Source organism: Staurois parvus, unplaced genomic scaffold (assembly GCF_062004578.1).
Source record: "Staurois parvus isolate SC_StPar_1 unplaced genomic scaffold, SC_StPar_1.0 ptg000243l, whole genome shotgun sequence".
NCBI classification, from domain to species: Eukaryota; Metazoa; Chordata; class Amphibia; order Anura; family Ranidae; genus Staurois; species Staurois parvus.
In genome coordinates, this window is record NW_028318039.1 from 15720374 (window position 1) to 15733122 (window position 12749).

At 39.5% G+C, this 12749-nt stretch overlaps 1 protein-coding gene across 1 annotated transcript in view; it reads right to left on the minus strand.

Annotated features, from left to right (window-relative positions):
- Positions 1–12749, minus strand: part of ABCC4 (ATP binding cassette subfamily C member 4 (PEL blood group)) — a 400044-nt gene that overhangs the window by 243405 nt on the left and 143890 nt on the right. The window contains exon 11 of the mRNA XM_089680483.1: positions 3679–3870. Within this exon, the coding sequence (XP_089536609.1) occupies positions 3679–3870 (192 nt within the window). The remainder of the gene's footprint in view (positions 1–3678; positions 3871–12749) is intronic.

The following is a 12749-nucleotide window of genomic DNA, read 5'->3' on the forward strand; positions in this document are numbered from 1 at the left end:
CTGGTACAAAAAAAGTGTCTGTTATTTATTTCAATTGGCTCTATATAATGTTTTTGTGCTTTACAAAGCAACTGGATGAAGTGGATCCTTCCTAAAATTCCAGGAAGAGATCATCAGGGCCCTTTTGTATCCAGAAGGTGCTATGGCCCAAACCCCCAGAGCAGTTAGCCAGCTGCATGAGAGGCATTTTCCCAATGCCATTCCTGGTACCGCCAACATAAAGAACACCCCAAAAAAGATGTCATGTCTGTAGAAGACATGGAATTAGGCATGACACCTGCTTTTTTTGCCCCTTGTGTCCTGGCCAACCTGATCTGTGCCTCAAGGATTGCTTCCGTTGCTACCAGAGAGAATTAGTATAGGGTACAGCGTGGCACAGTTCAGGGCACATATTTGCACAGGGTCTCAAAAGAGGTTAGGTAGTCAGGAAACTGGCTATCGCATTTGGAGAGACCCTACAATCTGTTTAAATTCAAGTTTAAAGAAAAGAAAAGAATAAAAAGTACAAGTACAAAAAAAAATTAAAACATTTTAAAAACCAAAAATAGTTTTTTTTGTTATTGAGTTACTGTTCTACTGATACGATTATACTGTTTTATTGTTAACCATTGCTATTTTCTTTGTAGGAATACCATTCAGCTGCAACACCGACCTGTTTATTCTGACAGCAACAGGGTCTCGCTCTCAGAATATACATAAGTAAGTGTGTGCACCGCTGTTGGATGAGAATCTTCATCTGCAGTTAAAAAAGAGCATATATTATTATTATACAGGATTTATATAGCGCCAACAGTTTTCTCAGCGCTTTACAATATAACGGGAGACAATACAGCAACAATACAGTTCAATACAAGAGGGAAAGGAGGGCCCTTCTCCTTGGAGCTTATATGCCGAAGCATGGGGGCCTGGGTGGCTAGTGGGTGGATGGCCCCTATGCTTTGGTATATATTTAAAGAAAACATTTTTTGGCAGAGGTTTCTTCATCCACATCGTCCAAAGTGAATAGAGGAATCTGTTAGGTTAAAAAAAAATAAAAATTTCACATGTGCCCACCATTAGAAGTGGGTGGATGCAGGGCGGTATATTATATTCTAATGATGGGCATACCACACATGAAGTTACGCACCTTCAGGCTTTAAAAGTGGTCATTGGATTTCAGGCTCCTGTATGTGGCTAGGCTCCCAAAGAGTCTCACACATGTGGTATCCCCATACTCGGTAGAAGTAGCAGAATGCATTTTGGGGTGTAATTCCACATATACTCATGGCATGTGTGAGCAATATATTTGGGGGTGTTTGTACTGTCCTGGCATTTTAGCACCTCACAAAATGTGATAGGCAGTCAGAAAGTAAAAGCTGTGTACAATCCATTATCTCATTATCTATACCATTTTCACACAAACCAATTAATATGCTGTTATTGGGATTTTTTTAACAAACACATGTAGCAAAATACATTTTGGCCTAAATTTATGACGAAATATTGTTTTTTTTTTCTTCAAAATTTTCGGTCTTTTTTTGTTTATAGCGCAAAAAAAAAAACCCAGAGGTATCAAATAACACCAAAAGAAAGCTCTATTTGTGTGAAAAAAGGACATAAATTTCATTTATGTACAGTATTGCATGACCGTGCAATTGTCAGTTAAAATAGCACAGCGCTGTATAGCAAAAAAAGGCGTAAATTGCAGTATCTATACCATAGTTTGTAGACAATATAACTTTCACACAAAGCAATCAATATACACTTATTGGAATTTTTTCACCAAACCATGTAGCAGAATACATTTTGGCCTAAATTTATAACTAACTTTGAGTTTACTATATTTTTTTTATAGCCAAAAGTAAAAGTTAGTTTTTTTTCAAAATTTGTGGTCATTTTTTGTTTATAGCGCAAAAAATAAAAAGCGCACAGGTGATCAAATACCACCAAAAGAAAGCTCTATTTCTGTGAAAAAAGGACATAAATTTCATTTGGGTGCAGCATTGCATGACCATGTAATTATCAATTGAAATAGTGCAGCGCCGAATAGCAAAAGAAAGGCATGGTCAGGAAGGGGGGTAAATCCTCTGGAGGGCAAGTGGTTAAACAAATCTCCACTATATTGTCCCCCTACACACGCATACATAACACCTCCATTAATTTGGTTTTAGCAAGTTTTCAATTTTACTCTAGTTTTTTATCAAGATACTATATAATTTTTTTATTTAGTATTTTTATCATAGTACAGTAGCTAACGCTAAATTTATAGAAGAATCTATTATATGACTATACATTGTATATTTGATTATATGCATCTTGTGGCCTGATAAAGAGGGTCTTTAGTAGCCCTTGAAATGCACTGGCCTTCTTTGTTGCACTGATTTTACCCGTGGAGTGGTGCTTTCTTCCTTCAAATCCCCTGACAATACAAAAACTGTTAGGGGTACTTATCACTCCAAAAACTTACAGGTATTTGGTTTTAGAAGTACAGTAAAGCAGAACTAAACACATTGATTTAACAGTTTCAAAAAATACAATCAAGGCATGATATGAATTCTGTCACATTTGCTTGTGCTTTCAACAAAACTATCAAACCAAATGGCTGGTCTCATAACTGATCACAGAGGCTAAGATGGCAGCTTCCTTGGCTGAAAAGGATACGGGGGTTTAGCTCCACTTTAAGTAAACCTGTTTCTTTGCCTTGTATATCCAAAGCACCGATTTACTTTGGCTGGCTTTACAGATATAAGTTAGAGTTACTGCCACACCCATAATGTGTAAAAGCATCCTAATGCATAAAACCAATGTACCTGCATTGTAATGTGCCAGAAGACATGGTAATGCACTGCTTAGGGTTGTGGTAAGCTGCATTGTAAAAAAAAAAAAAAAAATAGTGCAGGTGCAATTTTGGTCCATTGTAGTGTTGAAAGCCCAATGAAAAGAATGGTTGCCTTGATGAAACTCAGATTAATATGCAAGATAACAAACATTACCTCACATGCAATGCATCAAACAGGTGAGAAGTGGACCTTAAGGCTAGGTTCACACCTATGCAGTTTGCATTTGAGCTGTTTCTGCACTGTATTTTGTGTTGCGTTTTGCACCTGCGTTTTTGACATGTTTTTTTTTTCTTAATTTTTTCTTATTTTTCGTGTTGCTAGGCAGATTTAAAAACGCAGCAAAAATGCACTACATGATTTTCTGAAATGTTTTTATAGACGTCTATAGAACCAAAAACGCAATTTTTAGCGTTCAAAAAAGACCCTTTCCAAAAACGCGCTGGATGAACACACGGAGATGTAAACATGTCCCATATGAAATCATGTTAGATGGATTGTACTGCGTTTCTACAAAACACTGCAGAAAACGCTTAGGTGTGAACCTAGGGATATGGTTTTTACAGCCTTACCTCTCAAGTGGTATATGTGCTATTCCTGAGAGGGGTGCACGTAGCACTGTGATACATTACAGTATAGTGTTCATTGTACAAATAAAGCTCATGTCTGCAAACATTGCTATAACTGCACAGTCATATGAAGCTCTAGTTTCCATGACACGCTCTAGGCAGTTCTGTTTATGATATCTTTGAATCACTACTGCTCTGTCTTTTTCCAAGAAAGACTAAATCAAAGTCTTGATAAATGCCTGAAACACTATTCAGCACAAATCTACAGCCAGACACCTTGTTTAGATAAATACCTTTTTCAGTGCACACACCCTCAGGACTCTTTCATATTTCTCTTGAATGTATTCTTTCCCAAATAATATGTTACTTCTGACAGTGCCTGAAAACACCCAGGGCTGCTGGGAGACATAGGCAATTCTTCCTCTGATGTCCACAAAGCCTTTATCTTTTGGTAGTTCACCCAGAATTGCACTCAGAAGGGAAGACTGCAGAAAAGTAAAATGAAAGATATATTTGTGAATACAAATTAATTATGTTTCACTGTTTTATTCAACTGCATCATATCCGAGATGAAATATCATACTGGCATTTGATTGAACAGCTGAATATTAAATAATTAACTAACTATCTAGCTATTGTTTTCCTCTTTGTTGAAAACACAAATATAAAAGACTCCGGCTTGCATAGCTTTTCAATACAGAAGGGCTTTCATGTTTGTTCAATATTTTTATTTTAGGAAATTTTGTAATGAAAGGGTTGGTGCGAAGAATGCACTGATGCATTTTTTTTCTTTTCCTTACTGTATATGGCTATGTTCTTATTTTTTAAAAATCTACCTATGTAGACGTTTATGTAACTGTAAGTGAGTTAAAGAAGAAATAAGCTGATAACAATATGCATTTATATCCAATACCGTTTCCTAAAAATAAACTGTCAAAATGCATTTATATACTGTAGGTTCCCCATGCATCTGTATATCAGGTACACGAGGAAAACATTACAAAAATGGGTCAGCTTTCTGGGTGCATTTGCAGCTTCCTTTACTCTGCTCACCATACGATGTGGTTTAAAGTGGTATTAAACCCAAAAACAAAAATGTGTTGCAGCTTACCAATCCTTAAGTGTGGTGGATGAATTTTTTTAGGCTTTCTTTTTCATTTAGTTTAACCTGGTGATCCAGCAAATAAGTCTGTTATTTTTCAACTTACTTTAAAGAAGAATTCTGGGCAAAAAATGTATTTTCTCATGCAGTGCAGTTTGTCTAGGGGGTTCGGTAAGCAGAGATATACAGTCATGGCCAAAAATATTGGCACCCCAGCATTTCTGTCAGATAAAGCACCACTTCGCCCAGAAAACTGTTGCAACTACACATGTTTAGGCATTCTTATGTTTCTTTTGTTTGTATAGGTATAACACAGAAGATTGGAGAAACAAAATCAATTATGACACATTCCATGCAAAATTCCAAAAATGGACTGGACAAAATTATTGGCACCTTTTCAAATTTGTAAGAAATAATTGCATTCCAAGTTTGTGATGCTCCTGTAATTTGTAATTAAACTCACCTGTATCAATTAACAGGTGCTGACAATATAGAAATAACACCAGCAACCAGTTAAAATGCTGAAAAATTTACTCAACTTTTCTGTTGTGTGTCTCTGTGTGACACAGAGTATGGAGAAGAGAAAAAGCAGCAAAGAATTGTCTGAGGATTTGAGAACAAAAATTGTGTAAAAGCAAGGACAATCCCAAGGTTACAAGTCCATCTCCAGAGAACTTAATGTTCCTGAGTCCACTGTCCACAACATTGTCAAGACGTTTACAGCCCATGGCACTGTAGCTAATCTCCATGGACATGAGCGACAGAGAAAAATTGATCAAAGATTTCAATAAAGGATTGTTCGAATGGTGGAATAAAGCACCTCAATCAACTTCCAGACAAATTCAAGCTGACTTTCAGGCACAGGGTACAATTGTGTCAGCTCGCACTATACGTCACCATGTGAATGAAAAGGGACACTATGGTAGGAGAACCAGGAGTACCTCACTGCTGACACAGAAGCATAAAAAAGCCAGACTGGAGTTTGCAAAATCTTACCTGAGGAAGCCAAAATCCTTTTGTGCTGTGGACGGACGAAACAAAAATTGCAGCCTTTTTGATAAAGCACATCATTTTATTGTTTTCAGAAAAATAAATGAAGCCTTTAACCACTTACCATCCGCCCTATAGCAGAAATACTGCTACAGAGCGGCACGGGTGCGAAAAATCGCGTATATACGTGATTTTGCATATCCGGGTTGGGGGCACGCGCGAGCCGTGTGCACGCCCTACCTGCGCCGCCGCAGGTAGCAGAGCCATCCAGAGCAGTGTGCTTACAGTGAAGCACACACCTCCTCGACCCCCAGTAAAACACTCCTAGCACACAGTTAACCCTTTGATCACCCCTCATTGTTAACCCCTTCCTGCCCAGTGCCATTAGTACAGTGTCAGTGCTTTTTTTTTAGCACTAATCACTGTATTGGTGTCACTGGGGATGTCAGTGACACCAAGTCAGTTCCCCCCAGTGTCAGAATGTCCGTCGCAGTCCCACTATAAGTCGCTAATTGCCGCCATTATTAGTAAAAAAAAAAAAATTACAGTATCTATACAGCCATTTGTAAATGCTATAACTTTCACGTAAACCAATTAATTTACACATATTAGGATTCTTTTTTAACAAATACAAGTCGCAGAATACATTTTGGCATAAATTTATGACTGCTACAGGGAAGCATGGGTGCGCAAAATCATGTATATATACACGTGATTCGTGCTCCCGCGGTTTTCGTGCCCCTCCCAGATAGCCCATCAGTATACCAGTAATCATATTTAACCCCTTGAAAACCTCCATTGCTAGTATAGTGTCTAAATGGATCAATATATCTTTGATCAGATCAGCACTATACCAGCGTTCACATTAGTATAGTGTCCCCAAAAATGCATAGTTAGCGGGACCACCCCCGGCACCTACCAGCACCTGTGTTTAGCCCCTATGCTTACCCCCCGCCCCCTTCTCTCCCAGAAAGTGCAGTGTCAGTAGGTCACTGTCACTTGATACATTCCAGACAAAACTGCAGCGTTCGCAGAATCAGACCTGATTTCTGTTAGCACTTACCGGTAAATTTTTTTGTAGCAGTTCAAGCAGTCCCTGACAGCCACGTGCTCCGTGGCGAGTCCCATAACTGCACCAAGAATTTGCACACAGGCCGGTAGAGCCCCTAACATCCATGTGGATATGCTTGCAAATCCCGATTGGCAGCCCACAAATTCTGCAGCACCCGTACTTCCCCCATTCACTGCCCTACCCGTAATTCAGGTGGAAACAGCAAATTTAATTTTTTGGAGCTGTTTTTCACACAAGATCTGTATGCATTGATTGTGGATCAAAGCAATTTATATGCACAACCGTTTATTGCCGCCAACCCAAATTCAAACTTTGCCAGACCATTTGCATGGAAACCTATTACGGTTTCCGAATTTAAAGTTTTTTTGGGCCTAACTCTCAACATGGGCATTACTGAAAAAAATTAATTGCAGTTGTATTGGTCTACAAACCCGATTTATCATATGCCCGTGTTCTCTGCTGCCATGGCCAGGCATAGATATGAGAATATAATGCGTTTTATGCATTTCAATGACAACACACTCTGTGGTCCTCAGGGTGACCCTGAATTTGACCGGCTCCACAAAATTCAGCCCCTCGTAAATCACCTTAATCAAAAATTTGCAGATTTCTATACTCCCCAGCAAAACTGCGTTGATGAGTCCCTCATTAGTTTTTATGGCCGCCTTCCATTCAAACAATTTCTCCCCAGCAAGCATGCCAGATATGGGGTCAAGATGTATAAGGCCTGTGAGAGTGCAACAGGTTATACATATAAATTTTGAATTTATGAGAGAAAAGATCGTCACATGGAGCCCCCCGGATGCCCAGACTACATGGGGAGCAGTGGCAAGATAGTTTGGGACTTGGTGTCATCCTTTCCATATGGGGTACCAAAATTTTTATTCAAGAGTGCCACTATTTAGATATTTGTACAATCTTAAAATTGGCGCATATGGCACCGTGCTACCTAATTGCCGGGGCTTCCCCCAAAGGCTTGTAAATATCCGTCTTAGAAAGGGGGGAAAAGCCTGCTTGAGAAATGAGGATGTCATTCAGCTGGAGCACCAACTTGTTTATTCTGACAGCAACATGGTCTTGCTCTCAGAAGTGGCACATTAGAAGTGGATGGATGCAGGGAGGTATATTCTAACGGTGGGCATACCACACACTTTTTCTGGCAGAGATTTCTTCTCTTTTTTTCCATTCAGCCCACATAAAAAAAAAAAAAAAAAAGAATATAGCATATACACCCAACAAGGACCAGTGACCTACTGGTACATCACTGGACTGGCACTATTAGAAGTGGGTGGATGCAGGGCGGTATAATCTAATGGTGGGCATACCACACACTTTTTCTGGCAGAGATTTCTTCTCTTTTTTTCATTCAGCTCACATAAAAAAAAAAAGAACATAGCATATATACGCAACAAGGACCAGCGACGTACTGGTACATCACTGGACTTTGAGGGGTTATACCAGGATGATGCTTGTAGCTGCAGGCATCACCCTGGTATCATTTTTTTCAGCCGGCGATTGGCTTTCATGAAAAAGCAATCCTAATGGCTAATTAGGTGCGGGATTGCTTTTACAAAGCAGTGGGAGAAGATGCCCCCTTCCCCGCTGCCTTCCACGCCCTTCTCGGGCAGTCCTGTGCCATCGAGGGAACCTGAGAATGCAGTCGGTGTTTCTGTCAGCTGACCATAGAGCTGTTTGGAGACTGGAATGGTGCCAATCATCTCTATATTCTAAGAAATCGGAAGCTACGAGAATTTCATAACTTCAGTTACACAGGATATAAACAACACCATTTGTAAATTAGGAAAGAATCTGATCACACTGATCTTGGTGAGATTAGATAATGTAAGGGCAGAGGAGATATCTAGAGTCTGATAGACCCCATATTTAAAATGAAAAAAAAAAAAAGAATATATGACAATGCCCATTGAAGTTATAGGGGATATTTGCATTCCCTGTGATAGCATTAAAAGGGATCCAAAGAAAAAATGAAAGGTACAGTGTAAAAATAATTTTAAAAATCAAGATGCACCAACGAGCGCTGACCCTGTGCCAGTATGTAAACAGCGGTTGCACTATGTATGTGAGGTATTGTCGCAAATGTCAAATCAAGGGCAGTAATTCTAGTACTAGACCTCCTCTGTAAATCTAAAATTGTAGCTTGTAAAAGCTTTTTAAAAAGTTGCCTGTGGATATTAAAAATTGTATGCAGTTTGTTGACATTGCACAGGGCATGCACAGTTTTAAAGCATGTCATGTTTAGTATCTATTTACTCGGCATACCATCATCTTTTATATTTTACCAAATAATTGGCCAATATATTTTGTTTTTGTGCATTAAAAGTAAAAAAAAGTGTATTTTTTTCTTTAAATTTGCGTTTGAAAAATTGCTGCGTGAGTACTATGTGAGATAAAAAAAATGCAGAACCCACAATTTTATTCATTAGGGTGTCTGCTTTAAAAAATATATAATGTTTGGGGGTTCAAAGTAATTTCCTAGCAAAAAATACAGATTTTTTTCATGTAAACAAAGTGTCAGAAAAGGCTTGGTCTTCAAGTAGTTAGAAGAGTGAGTGATGTGTGGCATAAACTTCTAATGTTGGGCATAAAATGCCCCCACCCCCCAAAACGACCCCTTTTTGGAAAGTAGGTACCCCAAACTATTTGCTGAGAGGCATGTTGAGTCAATAGAGGAATTTATTTTTTACCACAAGTTTTTGGAAAATGAAAAAAAAAACAATTTTTTTTTTTACACTAAATTGTCACTTAACCACTTCAAGTCCGGACATTTTTACCCCCTTCCTGCCCAGGCCAATTTTCAGCTTTCAGCGCTGTCACACTTTGAATGACAATTGTGCAGTCATGCAACACTGTACCCATATGAATTTTTTTAGCATTTATTTGAGACAGATAAAACTTTATTTTGGTGGTATTTATTCACCACTGGGATTTTTATTTTTTTTTCTATATACATGAAAAAGTCCAAAAACTTAGAAAAAAGTGTTTTTATTCAGTTATCTTTTTAGTAAAAAAAAAACCCAAATTAGTTTATAACCAAAAATTATAATTAAAAAAAAAATTTTTTTACATTTTTATTTTTCTATATTATTATTTATGTTTTTTTTTAACATACTGTCACCCTAGCAGTAAAGTGTCACCATAGTGACACCGTACTACTTCTGGGAGGTGATGAAGATTTTTTTTTTCCTACACTGATTGCTTTTACACCCATAAAGGCTGCAAAATAAATAATTTCTCCTTCTCTCTGGCTGCATTCTTGCAGCCATTGAGAAATACTGTGTGAGCTGTGATTGGTCACAGCTTGTCACATGGTACAAGGCTGTTGTGAATAGCCTTTTACCATGTCATCTCTGTGATCATTCACAGATTTCTCACTTGGTGAGCAATGATGTCAGAAGTGACATCTTGTTTACAACTATTCATGTGATCACTAATTGGCCAATCAGTGATCACATGATCGGGACCTCACACAAAGGAGCACGCACAGTCCAAAATGGCGGGCGCTGTTTATGAACGGCAACCCACTCCTGCACTGCTCCCATCTGGCCGTTTATATACATGGGCCAGATGGGAGTGGTTAAATGGAGTGGTCCAAAATTCCAGTAGAGAGGTGTAAGAAACTCATTGATGGTTACAGGAAGCAATTGATTTCAGTTATTTTTTCCAAGGGGTGTGCTACCAAATATTAAATTGGGTGCCAATAATTTTGTTCAGTCCATTTTTGAGGTTTTTGTGTGGAATGTGTCAGATTTGGCTTTTTGCTTCTTAATTTTTTTGTGTCATATCAATACAAACAAAAGAAAACATTTGTAAATGCAACAATTTTCTGGGCAAATTGGTGCTTTATCTGAGAGAAATGCAGGGGTGCCAATATTTTTGGGCATGACTGTACTTACCTAAATCACTGATCCTCCAAGCACACTGCTCCTGTCCCTCCCGGCGCTAGTGGTCTTGCAAATGGGCTGTTTCTGATGTCATCATGCCCCATAGACTGATGTGAGGATGCCAGGAACAGTCCACCACTGGGTGTGGGGGAGTGTGGTTTTCCAGAGGATCGGAGGAGGGGGAAGTATAGCTTTTCCTTGTGCCCGAGGACAAAAAAAAGCAGTTACTCCATGCAGTGCAGGCACAGCCCCACTGCATGGAAAAATAAAAAATTTGACAGGAGATCTGCTTTAACAGAATAAGCTGTCCAGACGAAGCTGCAGTTAGAGGGCTGAGCCAAACCATTTAACATTTACAGGGCTGCTCACAATTATCAGCTTTTGTTCATTTATGTGAAGCCTTATCCAACAAGGAAAAAACGGTTTGTTGAAGTTTTTAGTTGGAGTTCATCTTAAATTTGCTAATCAAGTTCATCTAAATCTGCTAGTCTGCTACCCTCTCCCAGACTGACAATGCTGCTGTCTAAAAGTGTCTGCTTTACTACTTCAACCAGAATGCAGACATGTTAAGCTCCATTCGTATCTAAACGTTTACGGAACACATGAAAAATTCATGTCGCACTTGTAGTGCCATTCATATTTAATGGCATCCCAAAAGCGGACAGCAGATGGTTCAAATGATTGGGCTGCCCTATGTGTATAGCACAAAATTGCACCAAAAAACTTGCGTTCACATGATGCGGAGATGTGAATGCAGCCTAAGACAGGAAGTGTGTTACTGGCTGGATGACCAGGTGAAATAATGAAAAGAAATCTATAAAAAAGAAAACTAATTCAGTCACTACATCTAAGGATAGGTAAGCTGCAATACATTACATCTCTGTTTTTGGGTTTAATACCGCTTTAACTACAAGCCTACAGGGCACTTATGCCCCCTTCCTGCCCAGACCAATTTCCAGCTTTCAGCGCTGCCGCACTTTGAGTGATAATTGCGCGGTCATGCAACACTGTACCCATATGCAATTTTTATCATTTTTTGTGACGGATAGAGCTTTATTTTGGTGGTATTTAATCACCTCTGGGTTTTTTATTTTTTCTTAAACAAACCAAAAACCACTGAAAATTTTTGAAAAAAGAAAAAAACGTCTTTTCTTAGTTTTTGTTATAAAATTTTGTAAATAAGTGATTTTTCTCCTTCACTGATGTGCACTAAGGCTGCAGTGATGGGCACTGATAGGCTGCACTGATGAGCACTAATAGGTGGCACTGATGGGCATTGATAGGCATCACTGATGGGCACTGAAAGGCACTGATATATGGCACTGTTAGGCGGCACTGACTGGCACTGTTAGGCGGCACTGACAGGCACTGTTAGGCGGCACTGACTGGCAGCACTGATAGGTGGCACTGACTGGCACTGATGGGTGACACTGACTGGCACTGATGGGTGACACTGAAAGGAAGCTCAGATGGGCACTGATATGTGGCATTGATGTGCACTGGTAGGCACTGATATGTGGCATTGATGTAGCACTGATGGGCACTGGCACAAGGCACTGATGAGCACTGACACAAGGCACTCATGGACACTGACAGGTGGCACTGCTGGGGCTACACTGATCATCAGGGCACACTGATCATCAGTGCCCTGATGATCAGTGTACATGTCCCCTCCACGGAAAGCTGATTAACGCCTCTCCTCACGAACTGTCAGCGTGACAGCTCGAGAGGAGAGAAATGTCAGTAACTGGCATTTCCCTGTTTACATGTGATCAGCTGTGATTGGACACAGCTGATCACATGACCGAGTCGACATCTTCGGCTCTTTCCGTTACCGGTGACCCGCTGTGTCCGAGGGACACAGCGCACCACCGATCGCCACGCATGCGCGGTGAGAATGGGATGGGGTGGTTAAAACAACACAATTTAGTGAAACGAGTTGGCACAAACCCCCTACTCAGGGCGTCAAGTCCTGGGCGGGTAATTTGCCTTTTCTCATATTGCTAGGAATTGCAGATGTGTAAATTGACATTATTTGGCCTTTTCCTTACACTGCTATGCTTTTAAACCAGAAAACCTTTAGCTCCGGTTCACACGTGCGAATTCAGATGCATTTTAGAATGCATTCATTTGCATGAGACAGAAAATAACATGGGTTCTTTTGTGGCTACTCATATATATATATATATATATATATATATATATATATATATATATATATATATATATATACACACACACACACACACACACACACACACACACACACACACATATATATTGCACCCGCAGTTGAAT